Source organism: Caretta caretta, chromosome 6, assembly GCF_965140235.1.
Source record: "Caretta caretta isolate rCarCar2 chromosome 6, rCarCar1.hap1, whole genome shotgun sequence".
In the NCBI taxonomy this organism is placed as follows: domain Eukaryota; kingdom Metazoa; phylum Chordata; order Testudines; family Cheloniidae; genus Caretta; species Caretta caretta.
The window spans coordinates 7,727,154-7,754,521 of NC_134211.1; the positions used below are offsets into that span (position 1 = coordinate 7,727,154).

Genomic DNA, 27,368 nt, shown 5'->3' on the forward strand with positions numbered 1-27,368 from the left:
TGGTCCTGCTTCGAGCAGGGGGTTGGACTAGATGACCTTCAGGGGTCCCTTCCAACCCTGATATTCTATGATTCTATGATTCTATGAACTCATAAACTGTTTGCCTTTTATAACACTGATAGAGAGATACACACTGCTGTTTGCCCCCTTCCGCCCCCGCCAGGTATTAATACATACTCTGGGTTAATTAATAAGTAAAAAGTGATTTTATTAAATACAAAAAGTAGGATTTAAGTGGTTCCAAGTAATAACAGACAGAACAAAATTAATTACCAAGCAAAATACAATAAAACACATAACTCTAAACCTAATACACTAAAAAACTAAATGCAGATAAATCTCACCCTCAGAGATGTTGCAATAAGCCTCTTTTACAGACTAGACTTCCTCCTAGTCTGGGTCCAGCAATCAATCACACCCCTGTAATTACTATCCTTTGTTCCAGTTTCTTTCAGGCATCTTCTTGGGGTAGAAAGACTACCTTCTGTGACAGCTGAAGACAAAATGGAGGGGTTTCCCCAAGGGCTTATACAGTCTCTCTCTTGTGAGTGGAAACCCCCTCCCCTCTCTGAGGGAGAATCCAGCTCCAAGATGGAGTTTTGGAGTCACATGGGCAAGTCACATGTCCATTCATGACTCAGTTCCTTACAGGCCGAAGCCACATTCCCAGGAAAGCTCACATGTGGATTGGTGTCTCTCAAAGTTCATTGTTAGCTTAAGTGTTTATTGATTGGGCACTTACAGAGAATAGTCTCTTCTTGAGAAGTTTTTTTGATGAGAAATTGGATTTTCCAGTCAACTCTTTTTTCCATGAAATTATCTTTTCCCTGAAAGTTATAAGATTTCCATCAACATGCCAAACTCTCCTCCTCCCTGAACCATGGCTGTGGGACTCTGGTGATGTTCCAGGGCAGTTCAGCAAGAGAAGAGAACATCATGAATCATGGGGGATGTAGTCAAGCCTGGAAGCCTGGCCTACAGGGAAGAGATTGGTGGTGTGTGGTATCTGAGGCACCCCCATGGTATTTCCGATATGAAATGTTAAGGTTTAGCAAAAAAAAAATTGGTCTCCACAAAAAAACCAAACCCTGTGTGGATCAACTCTACGCAGTACCCAGCTGTCACTGAAAACAGCAGGATGAAATATACCCCAAACCTCATACTCTGTAACTGTGGTAGAAATTGCATCATTTAATAACACAGTGAGAAACAGTAGGTCAAATTAATCCCCAGGGCACCAATTACACTGAGGGTGGCTTTAGTTCACTGAATGCATTAATTAGGTTTTATGGCTATCTGAGCTCAGTTATTCCCAGTTGCTTAAGGAATCCTGTCCCACAGATCACAAATCTCCGTATAAAACTTCTCAAATGCTCCAAACTTGCAGGTTTTGTCAATGGGGAAACACCACCACATCTCTCTCTCTCTTCTCAGCAGGCACGTGCTCTGGTCCTGAATTACAGTCACACACGCCCAGACGCAGACACCATGGTGATCAACAGGTATTAAATTCCAGACCTCCAGCACTAAAAGCTTTAGTCCCAACTCCTACCCCTTCAGCTAAAGAATGACCTGCTGTGTTGGAAAAAATAGTCTATTAAATAGTCACTGAAGCTAGGGCTCAAGTAAATGCCAAAACGCTTAATTAGCACAATGAGCCACTTTACCCCAAACGGAGAAGCCAAGCCACAGAGCTCCCCTTGCTCAAAGAGGATGGAAAGATTGACACTCCTTTACTCTCACCCCTTCTTCAGCTAACAAATAATCTCTTCACACAGAGATGACTTTCGCCCTGTTTCTCTCACAGCAGAGACACAAGTCACTAGTTGTTGCTTGGAGTAGTGAATAGGAGTGTTTGTGCAGGTAGCATGATTAACCTGCTTGCATTGTATTTGCACAGCATGTACATTTTATCGAACACCTGGAATGACCAGCTGTGATCAGTACCAGCGGGTACTGATGACCATTGAGAAACTGGTTTCAGAGTAACAGCCATGTTAGTCTGTATTTGCAAAAAGAAAAGGAGAACTCGTGGCACCTTAGAGACTAACCAATTTATTTGAGTATAAGCTTTCATGAGCTACAGCTCACTTCATCAGATGCATTGAGCAACTGGTCTCCATTTATCTTCACTTACTTCATTACAGAGAAGGGACAGCTTTTCTGCATCGTCCACCTGCCCACATCTCTGTAGCAGCCTGATCTCTGTGCAGAGGAGATGGAAGAGGGAAATCACTCAGAGGCAACTGAGTTCATTCTCTCAGGAATGACAGATCGTCCGGAGCTGCAGGTCCCCCTCTTTGCGGTGTTCCTATTGATTAATGGTGTCACCCTGGTGGGGAATGGGGGGATGATCTTGTTAATCTGGGTTGATCCCCGACTCCATACTCCCATGTACTTTTTCCTCAGTAATTTGTGTCTGTGACCTCTGCATTTCCTTGATAATTTCCCCTAAAATGCTGCTGAATTTATTAGCCGAGAGGAAAAGCATTTCTTACACTACTTGCTCTATGCAAATGTATCTCTCTATCATTTTTTCAGATGTTGAGTGTCTCTTGCTGGCTGTGATGGCGTATGACCGTTTTGTGGCCATCTGTAACCCGCTGCTCTATATGGTCACCATGTCCAGGCACCATTGTAAACAGCTGGTGGCTGGGGTGTACACTGTGGGGATTGTGGATTCAATGATATACACGTGTTTTACATTTCGGCTGTCATTCTGCAGCTCCAACATCATCAATCATTTCTTCTGTGATGTCCCCCCACTGTTGGCGCTCTCCTGTTCCGACACTCGCATCAATGAGATTGTGATGTTTGCTTTCATGAGCTCCATTGCAGTGAGCAGCTTTGTGACTGTCCTCCTCTCCTATGTCTATATCATCTCCACCATCCTGCAGATCCGCTCTGCTGAGGGCCGGCGCAAAGCCTTCTCCACCTGCACTTTCCACTTAACCGCTGTGGTCCTGTTTTTTGGCACCTTCCTCTTCATGTATATGCGTCCCACCTCCAGCTATTCCATGGAGAGAGACAAAATGACCTCAGTGTTTTACATGCTGGTGATCCCCATGTTGAACCCCTTCATCTACAGCCTGAGGAACACAGAGGTGAAGGATGCCCTGAGGAACTCAATGAAGAAACTCCTAACCAATTCTTGAATCTGTTTAACTCTGTATTGGTTTCGTGGTGGGGAGTGGAAACATGTGAATCGAATTCCCAGCCCATTACAAATAAATTTCGCAGAGCCCATGGAAATATTGTTCATTATTGTCTTGTTATTACTTTGTTTGTATTCCAACAAGGTCTGCTGGCCCCAACTGAGATCAGTGGATGAAACATGGGAAGCATAACAGAGCCAAAGAGAGAGAATGATTTTATAAGCTGGTGGCTAGGGGCACCCACCTAGACCATGAAAAGTTCAACTTTATGTCTCAGGACATTGGGTGGCAGTTCGAAAGGGGCTTCTGTGACCCAACCCATCACACAGAGTTTAGGAATAAAATTAGGAATAAAATTGCAAAAGTAAGAGAGAGAGATGGGGGAGACAGAGAGAGAGAGTGTGAGCGTGTGTGTGCGTGCACGTGCAGGGGGATCATTGCTTAGTGGTTTGAGCATTGACCTTGTAAACCCCGGGTTGTGAATTCAATCCTTGAGGGGGGCATTTAGGGACTGGGGCAAAAATTGGGGATTGGTCCTGCTTTAAGCTGCGGTTTGGACGAGATGACATTCTGAGGTCCCTTCCAACCCTGATATTCTATGATAGCTAGAATCAGTGAATTTCTTCTGGACTAATCATTTATTGTCAAAAACTATACCTTTTGGATTGACCTGAAATTCTTCACAAATGTGTTACAAATACGCTGAATAGCTTTGTCCCCAAACAATGTGTGTGTGTGGGGGGGGGGGGAGGATTTTCATAAAGGTCACAGCACAGTCACTGTAGGAGGCAGTGGTGGTCCTTCCCTTTGTAATTTTCACCCCAATAGTTGAGGTGTTCACCTGTGAGGTGGGAGATCCGGGTTCATTTCCCCCTTCTCTCCAGTGCTGGGAAAAGCTCTGTGTGACATTGCACTCCATATGCTTTATGAAAATATGCTTCTCAATAAGACAAAACTGGAATATGCTTCATTCTAAGTGCCCCATGTAACATATAATTATAAATCTTATAATCTAGTAAGTGTGTTCATCCTATTTGTTTACATGGATTATTTTTACATCTGGAATTAGGAGAATAAGATATTAACTTGTATTACTGATTTAGACATATTAAGTGGAGGCCATTAAAGGTGCTTCAGAATCAATGAACTGTAAATGGCTCTTTTTACCTGAAAGCCTTCCTGTGTACCTGTGGGATAATCCAGGAAGAATGGAGATTGGGGTCTTACAATGACAAGTGACCATGTCACCAGAAACTGAGCTCCATCTTGAAGCTGGTACTTTTCCTGAGGGGGGTGGAATTCCAAACAAGGGTTTCTCACCTTGGGGAAGTTCTATATAAAATGGGGAAGAAAACAATGAGTGTTTTCAGCTGGTTTAAGAGATGGCCTTCCCACCCCAAGAATACCTGCAATCACCTAGAAACATAAGGACTGTTACCACAGGGCTGGGTGAGAACAGGCTGGACCTAGGTCAGAAAAGGCATCTTTACATCAAATAACATCTAGGGTGACAAGTTAACTGATTTCTGAATGTATTAAGCTTAGCCTTGCATGCTTTGCTTTGTGATTTACAACTTAAACCCACTTAAATCTGACTTTTTATACTTAATAAAATCACTATTGTTTATTTATAAACTCAGTGTGAGTAATTGTTACCTTGTGGGCAAACAGCTGTGCATATCTTTCTTACAGTGATACAGGTGGCAAATGTATTATTTCACCCTGTATATCTTTATGCAGAGTAAAATGGATTTATCTGGGGTTTAGAGCTGTTTGAGAGCTGGTTGTCTGCCTGCTGTTGACTGGTATCCCGCTGAGCTGTTTTCAGTCTACATATGCAGTTTTGGGGGTGTAGCCCGGATCCTTGGTCTGTGTTTCAGCTGGCTAGCATGTCTGGCTCAACAAGGCAGGGTTCTGGAGGCCCAGGCTGGCAGGGGAAACAGCTCATGAGATGACAGGAGGGAGGGAGGGGGGTGGCATGCTTGGAGACTTTCTTGCACCATCTGCGGAGATGCTGCAGAGATCTTCAGAGTTAACCACCAGTGACCAAGAAATGAAGGGGAGTACAGTAACCTCAGTTTCATATTATATTCAAAAGGCCTCATGGGAGAGACAGCGATCGAGACCAGCTGATTCTCTGGCCCTCTGTGTTCCATTTCCACAAGGATGATGATCCAGGGAGGAAATCTCAAAGTCATCCCAGGAAGCAGCTCCAGAGGTACTAAGGGTAACGTTGGTGTCGTTAGCAAACAGGGAAAGATTCAGCTCTGATTTTACAGTTCTGATTTTAGAGTTCTGAGAAGGTACTTCTTCCGTCCTCAACTCATTGTAAGTGAAGGGTGGGAAAACAAAGAGGTACCACCAAGTCATGAGCAAATAAGCCAATTTCAGAACACTTCAGCCTTTAATTGAAATGAGAGTGAGCCATTCATGGGAGGGGAAGGAAGGAATTATTCTGAGAGGAGAAATTTCAACTTTTCTGAACATATTTACCTATTGAAAGAAGGAAATAGGTGAATTCAATTCCCAGCCTATTATGAAGTAATTTCGTAGAGCCCGTGGGAGTATTGTTCTTTACTGTATTTTTATTATTATTAATTTGTTTCTATAAGAACAAGATCTGCAGGCCCCAACTGAGATCAGTGGGAAAAACATGGGAAGCATCACAGGGCCAGAGAGAAAGTTTGATTTTATAAGCTGTTGGCTAGGGGCATTCACCCAGAGGGTGAAATGTTCACCTTCACATCTCAGGACATCAGGTGGAAGTTCCAAAGGGGTTTCTGTGACCCAACCAGTTACAAAGAGTTTTAGGAATAAAATTAGGAATAAAATTGCAAAAGTGTGTGTGTGTGTGTGTGGAGGGCAGTGGGAGGATAGCACAAGAGTCAATGGACTTCAATCGCAGCAGGGTGGTTTAGGTTGGACATTAGGAAAAACATCCCAACAGTGAGGGTGGCTGTGCACTGGAATAACTTGATCGGGAAGGTTGTGGCATCTCCACCATTGGAGATTTTTAAAAGCAAGTTAGACAAACACCTGTCAGAGATGGTCTAGATAATACTCAGTTGTAATTTGAGTGCAGGGGAGTGGAGTAGATGACCTCTCGAGGTCCCTTCCACTCCTATGATTCTATGATCGCAGAAGGATCCCTGCACTGGGAGGAGGGGGGACGCCAGCCAGAGCAGTGGGTAGGGCAAGGGACACACACCTGCCCACACTTGATATTCAGCTCCACTGTACCCCCACCACATGCGCACACAGAGTGCCCAATGCATACCAAATACACACACACAGAAGGGGCACTACAGACACACACAATGCCCACTACACACACACAGAGTTCAAATACATACAACACACAGTGTCCACTGCATACAACACATACAGTACCAACTGCACAGCAAACTCACACACACAGCCTGACACTGAGCTCAATCAGAATGCAGAATAATCTCTACTGGGAAGCTGGGACAGCTGGAATATTTCCAACTCTCCTGAACAAAAAGAAAGAAAGGAGATTCTGCTGCCCTGGCAGAGAGATAGGACTAGATTTCCCAACTGGTCTTTTCACTTGACATCTTTTCTGAGGCTTGGTTTAGGCTTAAAAAATAGATCAACAGAGCTCCATCACACTGGGCAGGGAAACTTTTCACATCCTGTGTGAGGCAGTTAGCTTCTACTGACCCTCAGTGTAATTCTTCCATTGACCTAGCTGTTGTCTCTCAGACACAAGGATTAACTACATCGAAGGAAAAACCCTTCCATCAACGTGGAAAGCATCTACACTACGGTGCTGCTGCACACCATATCTGAGTCAATGTAACAGTCTTAGTATAGACGCTCCCTGAATCAATGGGGGAGTTTTCCCCTTCCTATTAAAGTGATTTTTCTCTCCTTTTCCATCATTCTTCTCCCAGCCTTGGTAAAGCTCTTTCCTTCTTTTGATAGGTAAATATGTTCAGAAATTTTTACTCTCAGCATCGTTCCTTCCTTCCCCTGCCATGAATGTCATTTAAATTAAAGGCTGAAATGCTCTGAAACTGACTTCTTTGCCCATGACTTGGTGGTACCTCTTTCTTTTTCCTCCCTGCACTTACAATGAGTTGAGAAGGACGGAAGCAGTACCTGATCAGAACCCTAAAATCAGACATAGAGTCGAATCTTTCCCTGTTTGCTAACCACACCGACGTTACCCTTAATACCTCTGGAGCTGCTTCCTTCGCCAGAAGAGGTTAAATTTGACTTTGATGACTTTGAGATTTTCTCCCTGGACTATCTTTGCTCCCAGGACAACAGGTGTGCACAGCACATGCAATTAATGTTGTTGCAGTGTCTTTCCTTCTGGAAATGGAACACAGAGGGCCAGAAAATCAGCTGGCCTGGATCGCTGTCTCTCCCGGAGGTCATTTTAATATGATACAAAACTGAGGTGACTGTATTCCACTTTATTTGTTGGTTACCTCTTCAAATGTCTCTTTAAGTAATTTCACAGCGTTGGGACACAAAAAGTGTCTAGAAATGAGTGAATTTCTTCTGGACTAATCATTTATTGTCAAAAATAATACCATTTGGATTGACCTGAAACTATTCACAAATGTGTTACAAATATGCCTAATAGCTTTGTCCCAAAACAGTGTGTGTGCGGGGGGAGGATTTAGATGCTGATCAGAATGCAGCCACTGCAGAAGGCAGTGGTGGGCCTTCCCTTTGGAATTTTTATCTCAAGAGTTGGGGTGTTCATCTGTGAGGTGGGAGATCCAGGTTCAATTCCCGCTTCTGTCCAGTGCTGGGCAAAGCTGTCTGTGACATTGCACTCCATATGCTTTATGAAAATATGCATATGAATATGACATCACTGGAATATGCTTTATGCTAAGTGCCCCTTGTAACATGTCATTATAAAGCCTATATTCTATTAAGTGTGTTCATCCTATTTGTTTACATGGATTATTTTTATGTCTGGAATTAGGAGAATAGGATATTAACTTGTATTACTGATTTAGACATATTAAGTGGAAGCCTTTAAAGGTGCTTCAGAATCAATAAACTGTGAATGGCTTTGTTCACCTGCAGGCCTTTCTCTGTACATCTGGGACAAACCAGGAAGAATGGAGATTGGGGTCTTACAGTTTCATGTGACCATGTCACCAGATACTGAGCTCCATGTGAAGCTGGTACTTTTTCTGAGGGGGGTGGAATTCCAAACAAAGTTTTCCCATCTTGGGGAAGCTCCGTGTAAAGTGGGGAAGCAAACAATGAGTGTCTTCAGCTAGCTTAAGGTATCCTCACAGTGATACCTGCAAGCACCAGGAAACATAAGGACTGTAACCACAGGGGTGGGTGAGAACATGCTAGACACAGGTAAGAAAAGGCATCTGGTCTGAGAAGGATTTTACCTTAAATATCAACTAGGGTGAGAAGTTAACATTTGTAACTCATTTCTGACTCTATTAAGCTTAACCTTGTGCATTTTACTTTGTGATTTACTTTGTTCTATCTGTTACAACTTAAAATCATGTAAATCCTACTTTTTGTACTTAATAAAATCACTTTTTTATTATTTATAAACTCAGTGTGAGTAATTTTTATCTGGGAGGCAAACAGTTGTGCATATCTTTCTTGAAGTGCAAACATGTATCATTTTACCCTGTATAAGCTTTATACAGAGTAAAATGGATTTATTTGGAGTTTAGAGCCCATTGAGATCTGGGTATCGGTGTGCTAAAGACACGTATCCTACTGACGTTTTTTTCAATCTAGATCTGTAGCTTTGGGAGCGTGACCCGGACCTGGGGTCTGTGTTGCAGCAGACCGGTGTGTCTGGCTCAACAAAGCAGGATTCTGGAGGCTGAGAATGGCAGGGAAAATGGGCTCACAGGTAATTAGAGCCCATCAGCTGACAGTCCCAAAGGGGGTCTCTGTGACTGAACCTGACACACTATGCACTTGGGTTTCCTGCATTTCCAAAAAACATCACAGCCCCTGAGTCATGTGCTGTTCCAGTCTGGGTTTCTCTCAATCTCTCCTTTCAAAGTTGTTCTACTGTGGATAACTAATTAAAGAACCATTAAACAGCTTTATACATAGTAAAATGGATTTATTTGGGGTTTAGATCCCTTTGGGAGCTGGGTGTCTGCGTGCTGGAGACAGGTATCCTGCTGAGCTGGTTTCAGTCTAGATCTGCAGTTTTGGGAGTGTGTCCCAGACCCTTGGTCTGTGTTGCAGCACGCTAGCGTGTCTGGCTCTAAAAGGCAGGGTTCTGGAGGCCCAAGCTGGCAGGGAAAACAGCACACCAGATGACAGGAGGGAGGGACGGGGTGACATGCTTGAAGATACTTTGTTGAAGCAGCTGCAGAGATGCTGCAGAGATCTTCAGTGCTAACCACCAATGAACAACACATGAAGGGGAATACAGTCACCTCAGTTTAATATAATATTGAAAAGGCCTCACGGGAGAGATAGCAATCGAGACCAGGTGATTCGCTGTCCCTGTGTGTTCCATTTCCAGAAGGAAAGACACGGCAACAACATTAATTGCACAGCACACTTTTTGTCCTGGGAGCAAAGATGCTCCGGGGAGCAAATCACAAAGTCATCCCAGAAAGCAGCTCCAGAGGTACTAAGGAAAACTTTGGTGTGGTTTGCAAACAGGGATAGATTCAACTCTGATTTTACGGTTCTGATTTCAGGGTTCTGAGCAAGTACTGCTTCCGTCCTCAACTCATTGTAAGTGAAGGGAGGGAATACAAAGAGGTACCACGGAGTCATGGGCAAACAAGTCAGTTTCAGAGCATTTCAGCCATTAATTGAAATGAGAGTGAGCCCTTCATGGGAGGGAAACTAAGGAATTATTCTAAGAGGAGAAATGTCAACTTTTCTGAACATATTTACGAAGAGTGATTGGAAAAGGAGAGAAAAATAGCTTTAAGAGGAAGGGGGAAAACTCCCCCATCGAGTCAGGGAATGTCTATACTAAGGCCATTACATCGATTCAGCTATGGTGTGCAGCAGTTCCACAGTGTAGATGCTTTCCACATTGATGGAAGGGTTTTTCCTTCAATATAGTTAATCCATGTCTCCGAGAGGCAGGAGCTAGGTCAATGGAAGAATGACACTGAGGGTCAGTACAAGCTAACTGCCTCGGACAGGGTGAGAAAAATCTCACCACCCTGTGCGACAGAGCTCTGTTCATCAAATTTTTAAGCATAAACCAGGCCTCAGAGAAGCTGCCAATGGAAAAGACCAGTTGGAAAATCTAGTCTTATCTCCCTGCTATTTCAGCAGTATCCTCTTCAGTTCTTTTTGCTCAGGCAAGTTGGAAATATTGCAGCTGTCCCAGCTTCCCAGTCAAGATTATTCTGCATTCTGATTGAGCTCACTGTCAGGCTGTGTGTGTGTCTTTGGAGAAGAGTTGTAACTGTGTGTGTTGTATGAAGTGGGCATTGTGTGTGTTGTGTGTAGTGCACACTCTCTGTGTGTGTTTACTGGGCACTATGTGTGAGCATGTGTTGGGGGGTACAGTGGAGCTGAATGTCAAGTGGAAGCAGGTACATTTCCCTTTCCCTGCCCACAGCTCACTCTGGTGACCCCCTCCTCCCAGTGCAGGGCTGCTTGTAAGATCATAGAATCATAGGACAGGAAGGGACCTCGAGAGGTCATCTATTCCCCTCCCATGCACTCATGGCAGCACTATGTATTACCTAGACCGTCCCTAACAGGTGTTTGTCTAAAATGCTCTTAAAAATCTCCAATGGGGGAGATTCCACAACCTTCCTAGGCAAGTTATTCCAGTGCTTAGCCACCCTCACTGTTGGGATGTTTTTCCTAATGTCCAACCTAAACCGCCCTTTCTGCAATTGAAATCCATCGGTTCTTGTCCTATCCTGCCCCCGCCCCCCAGACGTTACTTTGCTGTTTTATTCCTAAAGTCTATTTCACGGATTATAAACGATAGGAAATAAATAAAATTAAGAGAAGAATAATCGGGACAGAGCTGGGATGCTCGGAGATATTTTGCAGCATCTTCTGCAGATCTTTCTTTAATAGCACTAATGTGCCTGCCACTTAGCTTCTCAGACACTTCTATTTAAACACACTGGATTCGATCAAACAAAAAAACAAAGTTTATTGACCACAAAGATAGATTTTCAGTGAGTGAAAATAAGGAGTCATAGAAGTCAGACGTGGTTTCAAGAAAAATTAAGCTAGAATGCAACTTGGGGCTAAGTTAACAAATGATATGAAATTCAAAGCAAAAGTTTCCTCACGACATGCTTTCAGCAGTCTTACTGACCAAACTTCTTAGGTCAGAACCCCTCCCCCAGCCCTATGGCTGCTTCCTTTCTCCTTTCAGATGCACTGAATCAATGGGCAGAGAGAGAGAGAGATGCCTTGGGATGTCTGCCCCTTCTTTCCATAGCATGCCACAAATACTGTTTTACATCATCACTGCACATATTCAGGAATTGTTCCTGAGTAACCAAATCACACATTTCTTCCAAGCTTGTAATGCCTTCTCCCCGTCACCCACTTATCTAACACATCTTTCATTTCATTTACATAAGTTATATTACTCAATCAAGATCCCCACTTAAGACTCCTGAATTTAACCCTGTAGGTTTCATGTGTCATATGAAACTGTTTCAAAACCAGTTCCTTAAATTTACCATAGTTTGAAGCATCATCAACAAGAATCATCAATAGGAATCTTAATGAATATGTCCAGAGCTCTTTCCGTCAATTTTGTAACCAATGTGGTCATATTTTGATTGTTAGGAATTGTATGGAGGGTGCACAGTCTCTCTTCAAGATGTGGGCAGACTCTCCGATCCCCCCTCAGCTTCCATCTGGACTTCCCTCCCTGGGCTCCTCTCTGGTTCTGCCATTTTCCAAGGAAACAAATTCTTCTCCTGGATCAGGTCCCTCCTGACCACAGAAAACTCTGCACCCGTGTCCCTTAATCCCAGGAGTACTTTCCATTCAGTTTAACAGCATGCATATGCTCACTGCTTGGTTGTTTAGAAGCCACCTTTACAAATCCTGTGTGGAAAGAGGCAGCAGCCTGGCTCTGAGAAGCAGCAGCTTCATGTGTTACCTGCTGCCTGTTCCCACTCAGCAAAGGACATTTATTCCTCAGGTGCTCAGTGGACTTACAATCTGAGCACCTCTTGGGCTCCTCTGCTTGTACAGGAGATTTGGGAGGAGTAACAGGGGAATGGGGAGGTGAATGCCCAGCCTCCTTTTTCCCTGGGGTAAAACGGTGATTCTGTTTTCCACAAACCCTGGACACCTCTGGCATTGGTTTATGTTTAATTGCAGCTTGTGACGGGTCAAAAGAGTCTGCAAACTTAGCCAATCCACTCATTGCATCCAACTTTTTGTCCCACAAATACTGTTTTACATCATCACTGCACATATTCAGGAACTGTTTCTCTGTAGCCAAATCACACATTTCTTCCAAGCTTCTAATGCCTTTTCCCCTTACCCACTTAACGAACAAATCTCTCAGTTCATTTACATAAGCCACATTACTCAATCGAGATCCCCGCTTAAGACTCCTGAATTTAACACTGAAGGTTTCAGATGTAATCTGAACCTGTTTCAAATCCAGTTTCTTAAATTTACCATAGTTTGAAGCATCATCAATACGCATCTTATTGAATATGTCCAGAGCTCTTTCAGTCAATTTTATGACCAATGTGGTCATTTTTTGATTGTCAGGAATTGTATGGAGGATGCACAGACATGAAGAAATATTCAGCAATATCAGTGGACTCATCATACCGCAGACATTGTTGCTCCAATTTGTGTATTTTGGGGAAGTGGGGCCAGCTGCTGGTGGATTTTGTCTCTTCCACTCCATAACAGGCAGTTCATGCTTCTGGGCCTCAGTGAGGACTGCCCCAGGCACCTGTGAGTCACCGGAGGCACAGAAAACAGGAGGAGGAATTATGAGCATGACTCTTAGAGGAAGTAGGGATATAGTGTTTCCTGGGCACAGACTGGGGTGACAGACTTTGGATACAGAGATTGCTGGGTTTTGATTGTTTCTAGTGTGTTCAGGGAAGCAGGACTTTTGTATACATTCTTTGTAACCCCTCCCACACAGATTATACAAAAGAATATAGCTGACTTGGATCATCAATTTTTCCTCCGAATACAATTGACCCTGCAATGCCTCACAGGTTGGCAACACTTAGGAGAAGGGGGCACCAACATTCCCTGGAGCACTTATAATGCCAGCCAAGCCTGCACACCCTTGTGGGATAATTTCTGAAACCATAGTGAAGAAGGGAACAGTCATTACTGGGCCTGCCTTGGAGCTCCTTGTGGAGAGGTGACGACCACAATGTCCTTGTGCATCTGCAGCCATGGATCAGTGCATGGGCCCATCTCTTGGGGGACCTACACTTTCATGTCAATTGAACACTGCTGTCAGTCAGCACCGCACCTTTCGTGTTACTGGGGTATTTTCTAGGTTGGTGGCTGTGACATACCAGGGTCCAACTCAGACTAATCAGCAGCTGTGTCACACCTTCCTGTAACCTTGCAATGCCTTGCTGAAGTGGCTTCCACCTTGGCCACTCACAAACAACCGTGAAGCATGGAAATCACACCCGAGGCATGTGTGTGTAACGGCAACCTGGCCAGGAATAGTTGGGTTACACTCAGACTCTCACCACCCTTGGTTATACTGCAGGGTGACCCCAACACACTCCCCACTCTTTGATTTCCCTCCAGAAATGTGTCTCCTGAGCTATCCAGTCCTCTCCTGGACAATACAAGCTACACTATCCATTATTTAATTAATTCACTAACATGCCTGCAACTTAGCTTCTCAGACACTTCTATTTAAACAAACTGGATTAGATAAAACATTAAAAAAAGTTTATTTACTACAAAGATAGATTTTGAGTGCAAATAAGGAGGCATAGAAGTCAGAGATGGTTTCAAGAAAAATAAAGCTAGAATGCAACTTCTTCCTAAGTTAAAAAATGATGTTAAATTCAAAGGAAAAGGAAAAGGAAAAGCTTCCTCACCACATGCTCTCAGAAGTCCCACTAGCCAAACGTCTTAGGTCAGGAGCCATCCCCCAATCCAATGGCTGCTTCCTTTATCCCCTCAGATGCAGTGAATCAATTATTTTTTTTCCAATAAATTATCTTTTCCCCGTAAATTATAAGATTTCCATCAAAATACCAAACATGCTTCCTGCCTAAACCATGGCTGTGGGACTCTGGTGATGTTCCAGAGCACTTCAGCAAGAGCAGAGACCATCATGCATCATGGTGGATGTAGTCTAGCCTGGAAGCCATGGAAGAGATTGGTAGTGTGTGGTTCCTGAGGAACCCCCGTGGTACTTTTGAGTCAAAATATTAAGTTTTTAGCTAAAAGATTTTGGTCTACACACACAGAGAGAAAACCTCTGTGGATCAGCTCTTCACAGAACACAGCTTGCACTGAAAACAGCAGGATTAAATATACCCCAAACCTCATACTCTGTAACTCTGGTAGAAATTGCATCCTTTAATAACACAGTAAGAAAGAGTACGTCAAATTAATCTCCAGGCCACCAACTACATTGAGGGTAGCTTTGGTTCACTGAATGCATTAATTCAGTGTTGTGTCTCTCTGAGCTCAGGGATTCCCAGTTGCTTCAGGAATCATGTCCCATAGATCAAACATCTCAGTATAAAACTTCCTGAATGCTCCTAAATGGCAGTTTCTTTTGATGAGGAAACATCAACACACCTCTCTCTCTCTCTTCTAAGCAGGTACATGTTATTGTCCTAAATTACAGTCACACAGACACACACGCAGACACCATGTGGATAGCAGCTATTGAATTCCAGACCTCCAGCACCAAAAGCCTCAGCCCCAACTCCGACCCCTTCAGCTAAAGGAGCGAACTGCTGGGTAGGAAAAAAATGACAATTACCTAGTCACTGAAGCCAGGGCTTCCTATGATGACTCTGGGTTTTCTTACACGCACAAGTAAATGCCAAACAGCTTAATTAGCACAGTGAGGAACTTTAACCCAAACCGACATGCCAAGCCATAGAGGTCCCCTTGCTGAAAAAGGGTGGAAAGATTGACACTCCTTTACTCTCACCCCTTCTTTAGCTACGGAATAATCCCTTCAGACTGATTCTCTCGCAGCAGAGTCACAAGTCACAGTTTTCTGTTTGGAGTAGTGAACAGGAGTGTTTGTGTGGGGGGCATGATTAACCTGCGTGTTATTCCGTTTGGACAGTGTCTGCATTTTATCAAACACCTGGAATGACCAGCTGTGAACTTCTGGATCTGTGTACAAAGCCCTTTCCAGAGCGGGTATTGATGTCCATTGAGAAACTTATCTCCATTTATCTTCACTTACTTCATTACAGAGAAGGGACAGCTTTTCTGCACCATCCACCTGCCCACATCTCTGTAGCAGCCTGATCTCTGTGCGGAGGAGATGGAAGACGGAAATCACGCGGAGGCGACAGAGTTCATTCTCTCAGGACTGACAGATCGTCTGGAGCTGCAGGTCCCCCTCTTTGCGGTGTTCCTATTGATTAATGGTGTCACCCTTGTGGGGAATGGGGGGATGATCTTGTTAATCTGGGTTGATCCCCAACTCCATACTCCCATGTACTTTTTCCTCAGTAATTTGTCTTTTTGTGACCTCTGCATTTCCTTGATAATTTCCCCTAAAATGCTGCTGAATTTATTAGCCAAGAGGAAAAGCATTTCTTACACTACTTTCTCTATCGTTTTTTCAGATGTTGAGTGCCTCTTGCTGGCTGTGATGGCGTATGACCATTATGTGGCCATCTGTAACCCACTGCTCTATATGGTTACCATGTCCAGGCGCCTTTGTAAACAGCTAGTGATTGGGGTGTACGCTATGGGGGTGGTGGATTCAATGATATACACGTGTTGTACATTTCGGCTGTCATTTTGCAGCTGCAACTTCATCAATCATTTCTTCTGTGACATCCTCCCACAAAGTCTTCTCCACCTGCTCTTTCCACTTAACCTCTGTGGTCCTGTTTTTTGGCACCCTCCTCTTCATGTATTTACGTCCAACCTCCAGCTATTCCATGGACAGAGACAAAGTGACCTCAGTGTTTTACACGCTGGTGATCCCCATGTTGAACCCCCTCATCTACAGCCTGAGGAACATGGAGGTGAAGGATGCCCTGAGGAAAGCAATGAATAAACTGCTAACCAATTCTTGAATCTGATTAACTCAGTACTGGTTTAGTGGTGGGGAGTGAATATAGGTGAATTCAATTTCCCAGCCCATTACAAAGTAATTCTGCAGAGCCCCTGGGAGTATTGTTCATTTGTTCATTATTGTATTGTTATTATTATTAATTTGTTTCTATAAGAACAAGGTCTGCAGTCCCCAACTGAGATCAGTGGAGAAAACCTGAGGAAGACTCACAGGTTCAGAAGGGAGAATGTTTCTATAAGCTGCTGACTAGGGGCATCCACCTAGAGGGTGAGATGTTCAACTTCGTGTCTCTGGACATCTTGTGGCAGTTCCAAATGGGTTTCTGTGACCCAACCCTTCACACCGAATTTAGGAATAAAATGGCAAAACAATGTGGGTATGTGTGGGTAGGGAGGGGGGAGGAGAGCACAAGAACCGATGGAAATGGAACATGTATGGGCAGAGCATCAGCTGGCCTGGATTGCTGTCTCTCCCGTGAAGTCATTTTAACATGATACAAAACTGAGGTGACTGTATTCCACTTTGTCAAGGTTCCTCCCCCACTCTGAACTCTAGGGTACAGATGTGGGGACCTGCATGAAAAACCTCCTAAGCTTATCTTTACCAGCTTAGGTCAAAACTTCCCCAAGGTACAAAATATTCCACCCGTCGTCCTTGGATTGGCCGCTACCACCACCAAACTAATACTGGTTACTGGGGAAGAGCTGTTTGGATGCGTCTTTCCCCCCAAAATACTTCCCAAAACCTTGCACCCCACTTCCTGGACAAGGTTTGGTAAAAAGCCTCACCAATTTGCCTACGTGACTACAGACCCAGACCCTTGGATCTTAAGAACAATGAACAATCCTCCCAACACTTGCACCCCCCCCCCCTTTCCTGGGAAATGTTGGATAAAAAGCCTCACCAATTTGCATAGGTGACCACAGACCCAAACCCTTGGATCTGAGAACAATGAAAAAGCATTCAGTTTTCTTACAAGAAGACTTTTAATAGAAATAGAAGTAAATAGAAATAAAGAAATCCCCCCTGTAAAATCAGGATGGTAGATACCTTACAGGGTAATTAGATTCAAAAACACAGAAAACCCCTCTAGGCAAAACCTTAAGTTACAAAAAAGATACACAGACAGAAATAGTTATTCTATTCAGCACAGTTCTTTTCTCAGCCATTTAAAGAAATCATAATCTAACACGTACCTAGCTAGATTACTTACTAAAAGTTCTAAGACTCCATTCCTGGTCTATCCCCGGCCAAGACAGAATATAGACTGACACACAGACCCTTTGTTTCTCTCCCTCCTCCCAGCTTTTGAAAGTATCTTGTCTCCTCATTCGTCATTTTGGTCAGGTGCCAGCGAGGTTACCTTTAGCTTCTTAACCCTTTACAGGTGACAGGTAATAACATAGTCACTGAAGCCAGGGCTTCCCATTCTGTCTCTGGGTTTTCATGCAGGCTCAAGTAAATGCCAAAAAGCATAATTAGCACAGTTAGTAAATAATCTCATCAGACTGGGATGATTTTCACCCTGATTCTCTCACAGAAGAGTCACTACTTGCTGCTCGGATTAGTGAACAAGAGTGTTTGTGTGTGCAGCATGATTAACCTGCATGTCATTGTATTTGCACAGCACCTGCATTTTATCGAACACCTGGAATGACCAGCTGTGAACATCTGGCTCTGTGGATAAGCCCTTCCCGGAGCGGCTACTGATGCCCATTGAGAAACTGATCTCCATTTATCTTCACTTACTTCATTACAGAGAAGGGAGAGGTTTTTCGCACCACCATCTGCCCATATTTCTGTAGCAGCCTGATCTATGTTGAGAGGAGATGGAAGAGGGAAATCACACGGAGGTGACTGAGTTCATTCTCTCAGGACTGACAGAACATCCGGAGCTACAGGTCCTCCTGTATTTACATCCCACCTCCAGCTATTCCATGGACACTGACAAAATAGTCTCCGTGGTTTACTCGCTGGTTATCCCCATGTTGAACCCCTTCATCTACAGCCTGAGGAACACGAAGGTGAAGGACGCCCTGAAGAAAGCAATGAATAAACTCTTAACCAATTTTTGAATCTATTTAACTCTGTACTGGTTTAATGATGGGGAGTGGAATCAGGTGAATTCAATTCCCAGCCCATTGCATTGTAATTTCACAGAGCTCATGGTAGTATTGTTCATTCTTGTATTATTATCATTATTAATTTGTTGATATGCCAACAAGGTCTGCAGGCCCCAACTGAGATCAGCGGACAAAACCTGGGGAAGACTCACAGGGCAAGAAAAAGAGAATGATTTCATAAGCTGGTGTCCAGGGGCATCCACCTAGAGGGATAGATGTTCAACTTCACGTCTCAGGACATCGGATGGCAGTTCCATAGGGGTTTCTGTGACCAAACCTTTCACACAGAGGTAAGGAATAAAATTGCAAAACAATGTGTGGGTAGGGGTGGAAGTCGGGGGTAGGAAAGCACAAGAACCAATGGACTTCAATTGCACAAAGGGCGGTTCAGGTTGCACATAAGGAAATACATCCCAACAATGAGGGTAGCTAATCACTGGTATAATTTTCCCAGTAAGGTTGTGGAATTGCCACCATTGGAGATTTTTAAGAGCGGGTTAGACAAAAACCTGTCAGGGATGGTCTAGATAATACTCAGTCGTGCTGTGAGTGCAGGGGAGGGGAATAGATGACCTCTCGAGGTCCCTTCCAGTCCTATTATTCCATGATCTCACAAGGAGCCCTGCACTGGGAGGAGGGGGGACGGCAGCCTGATCAGTGGGCAGGGCAAGGGACACACACCTGCCTCCAATTGACATTCAGCTCCATTGTGCCCCCCACCACATGCACACACATAGTGCTCACTGCAAACCAAACACACACACAGACAGAGTGTCCACTACACACACACAGCCTGACACTGAGCTTAATCAGAATGCAGAATAATCTCTACTGGGAATCAGGGACAGCTGGAATATTTCCAACTCACCTGAACAAAAAGAACTGAAGCTGGGATGATTTAGTTGGGGATCGGTCCTGCTTTGAGCAGGGAGTTGGACTAGATGACCTCCTGAGGTCCCTTCCAACCCTGATATTCTGTGATTCTATGATTCTATACTGTGATTCTGCTGCCCTGGCAGGGAGATAGGACTAGATTTCCCAACAGGTCTTTGCCATCAACAGCTTTTCTGAGGCCTGGTTTATGCTTAAAAATAGAGCAACAGACTCCATCACACAGGGCAGGGAAACTTTTCACACCCTGTGCGAGGCAGTTAGCTTGTACTGACCCTCAGTGTATTTTTTCCATTGACCTAGAGACTGCCTCTCGGAGACGTGGATTAACTACATCGAAGGAAAAACCCTTTCATGAATGTGGAAAGCATCTACACTATGGTGCTGCTGCACACCATAGCTGAGTCAATGTAATGGACTTAGTATAGACATTCCCTGAATGGATGGGGAAGTTTGCCCCCTTCCTATTAAAGCTATTTTTCTCTCCTTTTACAGTTACTCTTCTCCCTCCCTTGGTAAAGCTCTTTCCTTCTTTTGTTAAGTAAATATGTTCAGAAATGTTGAAATTTATCCTCTAAGGGTATGTCTACACTACAAAATTAAGTCAAATTTATAGAAGTCGTTTTTGTAGAAAGCAATTTTATACAGTTGATTGTGTGTGTCCCCACACAAGTGCTCTAAGTGCATGTAGTTGGCGGAGTGTGTCCACAGTACCGAGGCAACCGTCGACTTCCAGAGCATTGCACTGTGGGTGGCTATCCCACAGTTCCCGCAGTCTCCGCCACCCATCTGAATTCTGGGTAGAAATCCCAGTGCCTGATGGGGCTAAAACATTGTCACGGGTGGTTCTGGGTACATATCGTCAGGCCCCCGTTCCCTCCCTCCCTCCGTGAAAGCAAGGGCAGACAATCGTTTTGCGCCTTTTTTCTTGAGTTACCTGTGCAGACGCCATACCACGGCAAGCATGGAGCCCGCTCAGCTAACCATCACCGTATGTCTCCTGGGTGTTGGCAGACATGGTACTACATTGCTACACAGCAGCAGTTTATTGCCTTTTGGCAGCAGACAGTGCAGTATGACTGGTAGACTTCATCGACGTAGTCCTGGGTGCTCTTTTAATCGGGCGCCTGGGCAAACATGGGAGTGACTCAGCCAGGTCATTTCCCTTTTAAGTTTCGTCTCATGGCGATTCAGTCCTACAGGCAGTGCACTGCCTTTTAACCTCCAGCCAGCAGAAGATGATGGCTAGTCGTCATACTGCACCGTCTTCTGCCGAGCACCCAGGAGATGATGACGGTTAGTGGTCGTACTGCACAGTCTCCTGCTAGCAAGATGTATAAAGATAGATGAAGTGGCTCAAAACAAGAAATAGACCAGATTTGTTTTGTATTCATTTTCTCCTCCCTCCCTCCTTCCTTCTGTGAAATCAACAGCCTGCCAAACCCAGTTTTGAGTACTATCCTTGAGGTTTTGAGTTCTATCCTTGATGGGGCCATTCAGTTTCTCGCAAAGCCACCCCCTTTGTTGATTTTAATTCTCTGTAAGCCAACCCTGTAAGCCATGTCGTCAGTCGCCCCTCCCTCCGTCAGGGCAATGGCAGACAATCGTTCCGCGCCTTTTTTCTGTGCAGATGCCACACCACGGCAAGCATGGAGCCCGCTCAGATCACTTCAGCAATTAGGAGCACATTAAACATCACACGCATTATCCAGCAGTATATGCAGCACCAGAACCTGGCAAAGCGATACCGGGCGAGTAGGCGACGTCAGCGCGGTAACGTGAATGATGAGGACATGGACACAGACTTCTCTCAAAGCAGGGGCCCTGGCAATGTGGGCATCATGGTGCTAATGTGGCAGGTTCATGTGTTGGAACGCCGATTCTGGGCTCAGGAAACAAGCACAGACTGGTGGGACCGCATAGTGTTGCAGGTCTGGGACGATTCCCAGTAGTTGCAAAACTTTCACATGTGTAAGGGCACTTTCATGGAACGTTGTGACTTCGCTTTCCCCTGCCCTGAGGCACAAGAATACCAAGATGAGAGCAGCCCTCACAGTTGAGAAGCGAGTGGCAATAGCCCTGTGGAAGCTTTCAATGCCAGACAGCTACCGCTCAGTCAGGAATCAATTTGGAGTGGGCAAATCTACTGTGGGGGCTGCTGTGATGCAAGTAGCCCATGCAATCAAAGATCTGCTGGTATCAAGGGTAGTGACCCAGGGAAATGTGCAGGTCATAGTGGATGGGTTTGCTGCAATGGGATTCCCTAACTGTGCTGGGGCCATAGACGGAACCCATATCCCTATCTTGGCACCGGAGCACCAAGCCTGCGAGTACATAAACCGCAAGGGGTACTTTTCAATAGTGCTGCAAGCACTGGTGGATCACAAGGGATGTTTCACCAAAATCAACGTAAATCTCACCCTCAGAGATGTTCCAATAAGCCTCTTTTACTGACTCCTAGTCTGGGTCGAGCAATCACTTACACCCCTGTAGTTACTGTCCTTTGTTCAGGTTTCTTTCAGGGATCTTCTTGGGGTGGAGAGGCTATCTCTTGTGCCAGCTGAAGACAAAATGGAGGGGTTTCCCCAGGGGCTTATATAGTTTCTCTCTTGGTGTGGAAACCCCTTCCCCTCTCCTATGGAGAATCCAGCTCCAAGATGGAGTTTTGGAATCACATGGGCAAGTCACATGTCCATGCATGATTCGGTTCCTTACAGACCCATGCCACATTCCCAGGAGAGCTTAGCTGCGGATTGGCATCTCTCAAAGTTCATTGTTAGCTTAAGTGTTTCTTGACTGGGCACTTACAGAGAATAGTCTTTTCTCAAGAAGCTGACCAACTGCTTCACTGAGGCTACTTAAAACAAACAGGTACATAACACATATTCATAACTTTGAATGCAAAAAATTTACATGCATGCAAATAGCATGAATATATCCAGTAGATCATAACCTTTGCAGACATATGTTACATGGCATATCTCACATAAAACATACTCCAGTTATGTCATATTTACATTCATAAGCATATTTCTATAAAGCATTATGGGGTGCAACATCACACTCTGTTTCACAAACTATAAATTATAGGAAATAAATAAAATTAACAAAAGAATCGGAGGGAACTCGCATGCTCAGAGATATTTTGTAGCAGCATCTGCACAGATGATGCAGAGATCTGTGTTAACCACCAGTTTGGGGAATATCCTCCTTTTTGCAGCCTGCCCTGACCATGGCGTTTTCAGTGAGGACTGCCGCATGCACCTCCGGGTCACAGGAGGCAGAGAAGCCAGGAGAAGGTTTATGAGCATGACTCCTAGAGGAAGTAGGGGCATAGTGTTTCCTGGGCACAGACCGGGGATGACAGACTTTGGAGTTTCTGAGTACAGAGATTGCTGGCTGTTGGTTGTTTCCACTTGTGTTCAGGGAAGCAAGAGGTTGTGTACATTCTTTGTAACCCCTCACCCAAAGATTATACGAAAGAATATAGCTGATTTGGATCATCAATTTTTCCTCCTAATACAGTCAGCCCTGCAATGCCTCACAGGTTGGCACCACTTAGGAGAAGGGAGCACCAACCTTCCCTGGAGCACTGATAATACGAGCCAAGCCTCCACACCCATGAGGGATAATTTCTGCTACCATAGTGAAGGAGAGAAAAGTCATCACTGGACGTGCCATGGATCTCCTTGAGGGGAGGTGATGATCACAGTGTTCTTGTGCATCTGCAGCCATGGATCAGTGCATGGGTCCATTCATTGGGGGACCTCTAGCTTTCATGTCAATCAAACGCTACTGTCAGTTCGCACCACGCCTTTGTGTTCCTGGGAAACCTTTTAGGTTGGTGGCTGTGACATACCAGGGTCCAACCCAGATTAATCAGCAGCTGCGGCACACCTACCTGCAACCTTGCAATGCCTTGCAGAAGTTGCTTCCACCTGGGTCACTCACAAACAACCGTCTAGCATGCAAATCACACCCTGAGCATGTGGGTGTAACTGCAGCCTGGCCAGGAATAGTTGGGTTACACTCAGGCTCTCAGCACCATTGGTTACACTGCAGGGTGACCCCAACACACTCCCCAGTCTTCAATTTCCCTCCAGAAATGTACAGCCTGTGCTGTGCAGTCCACTCTTGGACTATAAAAGTGACTTTTCCCATTATTTCTTTAATAGCACTAATATGCCTGAAACTTCATTTCTCAGACACTTCTACTGAAATTCACTGGCTTAGATAAAACAATAAAAGAACGTTTATTGACTACAAAGTGAGTATGAATTTGGAGGTATAAAGTCAGACATGGTTACAAGAAAAATAAAGCTACAATGCAACTTGTGCCTAAGTTAACAAATGATGTGAAATTCAAAGCAAAATTATCCTCACCACATGCTTTCAGCAGTCTTACTGATCAAACTTGTTAGGTCAGGACCCCTCCCCCAGTCCAATGGCTGCTTTCTTTCTCCTTTCAGATGCAGTAAATCAATGGGCAAACAGAGAGAGAGAGAGAGAGAGAGAGAGATATGGATGGCTTGGGTTGTCTGCCTCTACTTTTTATAGTCCTATCCCCAGTTTTAGAAACTTTTCTAACCTGGTTACTGGAAGACAAAATGTATATGTAGAAGGATGCTCCCTGCTGCTGTTTCCTCACCTTTGTTGGGCTTCCTTTGTTTCCCTTCCTGTTTGATGACTCTTGTTACTTACTGTTTAGAAACAAAAATAAGCAGCGCACACATTTCTTAGTTTAAGACAGACCAGTTTGCCAATCTCCATTTGGAACTAGTACTAATAACATGATACAGTGTCATCTTATAATTTCACATACATTATAAAAAAAAGAAAAAGCATTAACCTTTGTGATGAGAGAATGACTATAATATTTGTGGTGACACCATGACTATTTCTAGTTGACTCATAGATTTATTTAACATCTTAAAGCTGAGCTCTGTGTGCAGATAAAATGCATGAAAGAGGGATAGTTTTGTGAACTGCAGAAGTCCATAGCATGCTGTGGTCTCCCCCTGAGCTCCTGTGGTCATCCTGTGGTCGCCATCAAACAAAATGAGTGAAACTGTCTTTCCTACCTTTGGGAGTAACCTAGCAAGGGAAGGACATAGGATACCATGGTGAGTGGCATGCTATAAATAGCGTGATAATCTGGAGTACTCTTACATGTCTTACAGGTTTTACATTCCACCTACTGGGGCCAGGACAATGAGGTGATTCTGGAACCAGGAATGACTCAGAAGATATCAGCTACACATGCAAATAATTAGTACGTTTCATGTGTATCTAACTTTCTGTTCCTTTGTTTCCAAATTTGTTGCTAAGGCTGGTTGAATATTTTTCTTGAGAAGTGTTTTTGATGGGAAATTGGATTTTCCTTTCAACTCTTTTTTCCATGAAATTATCTTTTCCCTGGAAATTATAAGATTTCTATCAAAATACCAAACTCCCCTCCTCCCTAACCATGGCTGTGGGACTCTGGTGATGTTCCAGGGCAGTTCAGCAAGATGAGAAACCATCATGCATCATGTGGGATGAAGTCCAGTCTGGGAGCCTGGCCCATGGAAGAGATTGCTGGTGTGTGGTATCTGAGACACCCCGTGATATTTCTGATCTGAAATGTTTTTTAGCAAAAAGATTTTTGTCTCCACAAAAAAACAAAACAAAACAAAACAAAAAACTCTGTGTGGATCAGCTCTATGCAGTAACCAGCTTGCACTGAAAACAGCAGGATGAAATATACACCAAACCTCATATTCTGTAACTCTGGTAGAAATTGCATCATTTAATAACACAGTAGAAAAGAGTGGGACAAATTAATCCCCAGGGCACCAATTACACAGAGGGTGGCTTTGGTTCACTGAATGCATTAATTAGGTTTTATGGGTATCTGAACTCAGTTATTCCCAGTTGCTTCAGGAATTATGTCCCACAGATAACAAATCTCAGTATAAACCTTCCTTAGTGCACCAAATGTGAAGTTTCTGTCGATGGGGTAACACCACCTCATCTCTCTCTCTTCTCAGCAGGTAAGTGCTACTTTCCTGAATTACAGGCACACACGCACACACCGTGGTGATCAGCAGTTATTAAATTCCAGACCTCCAGCACTAAACGCCTTAGTCCCAACTCAGACTCCTTCAGCTAAAGAATCAACCTCTTTGGTTGGAAAAAATAAGCAATTACATAGTCACCGAAGCCAGGGCTTTGCATTATGTCTCTGGATTTTCATACAGCCTAAAGTAAATGCCAAAAAAAAATTTAATTAGCACAGTAAGCAACTTTACCCCAAACCAACATGCGAAGCCCCAGAGCTCCCCTTTCCAAAAGAAGGTGGAAAGTTTGACACTCCTTTACTCTCACCCCTTGTTTAGCAAAGGAATAATCCGTTCCGACTGATTCTCTCCCTGCAGAGTCACAAGTCACTCACTGATTTCTGATCAGAGTAGTGAACAGGAGTGTTTGTGTGGGGTGCATGATTAACCTGCGTGTCATTGTATTTGCACAGCATGTGCATTTTATCAAACACCTCGAATGACCAGCTGTGAACACCTGGCTCTGTGGACTAAGCCCTTCCCTGAGTGGGTACTGATGTCTATTGAGAAACTGATCTCCATTTATCTTCACTTACTTCATTAAAGAGAAGGGACAGTTTTTTCTCACCATCCACCTGTCCACATCTCTGTAGCTGCCTGATCTCTGTTCAGAGGAGATGGAAGAGGGAAATCACTCGGAGGTGACTGAGTTCATTCTCTCAGGAATGACAGATTGTCCGGAGCTACAGGTCCCCCTGTTTATGGTGTTCCTACTGATTTATGGTATCACCCTGGTGGGGAATGGGGGGATGATCTTGTTAATCACAATTGATCCCCGACTCCACACCCCCATGTATTTTTTCGTCAGGAATTTGTCTTTCTGTGACCTCTTTGTTTCCTTCATAATTTCCCCTAAGATGCTGCTGAATTTCTTAGCCGAGAGGAAAAGCATTTCTTACATGGCCTGTGCTGTGCAAATGTATCTCTCTATCCTTTTTGCAGATGTTGAGTGCCTCTTGCTAGCTGTGATGGCGTATGACCGTTATGTGGCCATCTGTAACCCGCTGCTCTATACGGTCACCATGTCCAGGCAGCTTTGTAAAGAGCTGGTGGCTGGGGTGTACGCTGTGGGGGTGGTGGATTCAATGATACACACATGTTGTACATTTCAGCTGTCATTCTGCAGCTCCAACATCATCAATCATTTCTTCTGTGATATCCTCCCACTGTTGGCGCTCTCCTGCTCTGACACCAGAATCAATGAGATTGTGATGTTTGCTTTGACAAGCTGCATTACAGGGAGCAGCTGTATGACTGTCCTCCTCTCCTATGTCTATATCATCTTTGCCATCCTGCAGATCCGCTCTGCTGAGGGCCGGCGCAAAGCCTTCTCCACCTGCAGTTTCCACTTGACCGCTGTGGTTTTGTTTTTTGGCACCCTCCTCTTCATGTATTTACGTCCCACCTCCAGCTATTCCATGGACATAGACAAAGTGGCCTCAGTGTTTTACACGCTGGTGATCCCCATGTTGAATCCCCTCATCTACAGCCTGAGGAACAAGGAGGTGAAGGACGCCCTGAGGAAAGCAATGAATAAACTGCTAACCAATTTTTGAATCTGTTTAACTGTGTACTGGTTTAGTGATGGGGAGTGGAAACAGGTGAATTCAATTCCCATTTCATTACAAAGTAATTTCACAGAGCCCATGGGAGTATTGTTCTTTATTATATTGTTATTATAATCACTTTTTTTTTTATTCGAACAATGTCTCCTGGCCCCAACAGAGATCAGTGGACAAAACCTGGGAAGCATCACAGGGCCAGAGAGAGAGAATGATTGTATAACCTGGTGGCTAAGGGGACCCACCGAGAGGGTGAGATGCTCAACTTCACGTCTCTGTTCCAATTGTTTTTCAGTTAGTTATCCACAGTAGAACAA

The 27,368-nt window shown here is 44.3% G+C and overlaps 1 protein-coding gene and 1 pseudogene across 1 annotated transcript; both read left to right on the forward strand.

Annotated features, from left to right (window-relative positions):
- Positions 1-2,218: 2,218 nt before the first annotated feature.
- On the forward strand, positions 2,219-3,155 carry LOC125629847 (olfactory receptor 5W2-like; annotated as a pseudogene).
- Positions 3,156-24,650: 21,495 nt separating this feature from the next.
- Positions 24,651-27,045, forward strand: LOC125629846 (olfactory receptor 5AR1-like). The gene is made up of 2 exons (XM_075129004.1): positions 24,651-24,663; positions 26,102-27,045. The coding sequence occupies exons 1-2, from the start codon at positions 24,651-24,653 to the stop codon at positions 27,043-27,045; spliced, it is 957 nt and encodes a 318-aa protein (XP_074985105.1).
- Positions 27,046-27,368: the final 323 nt, after the last annotated feature.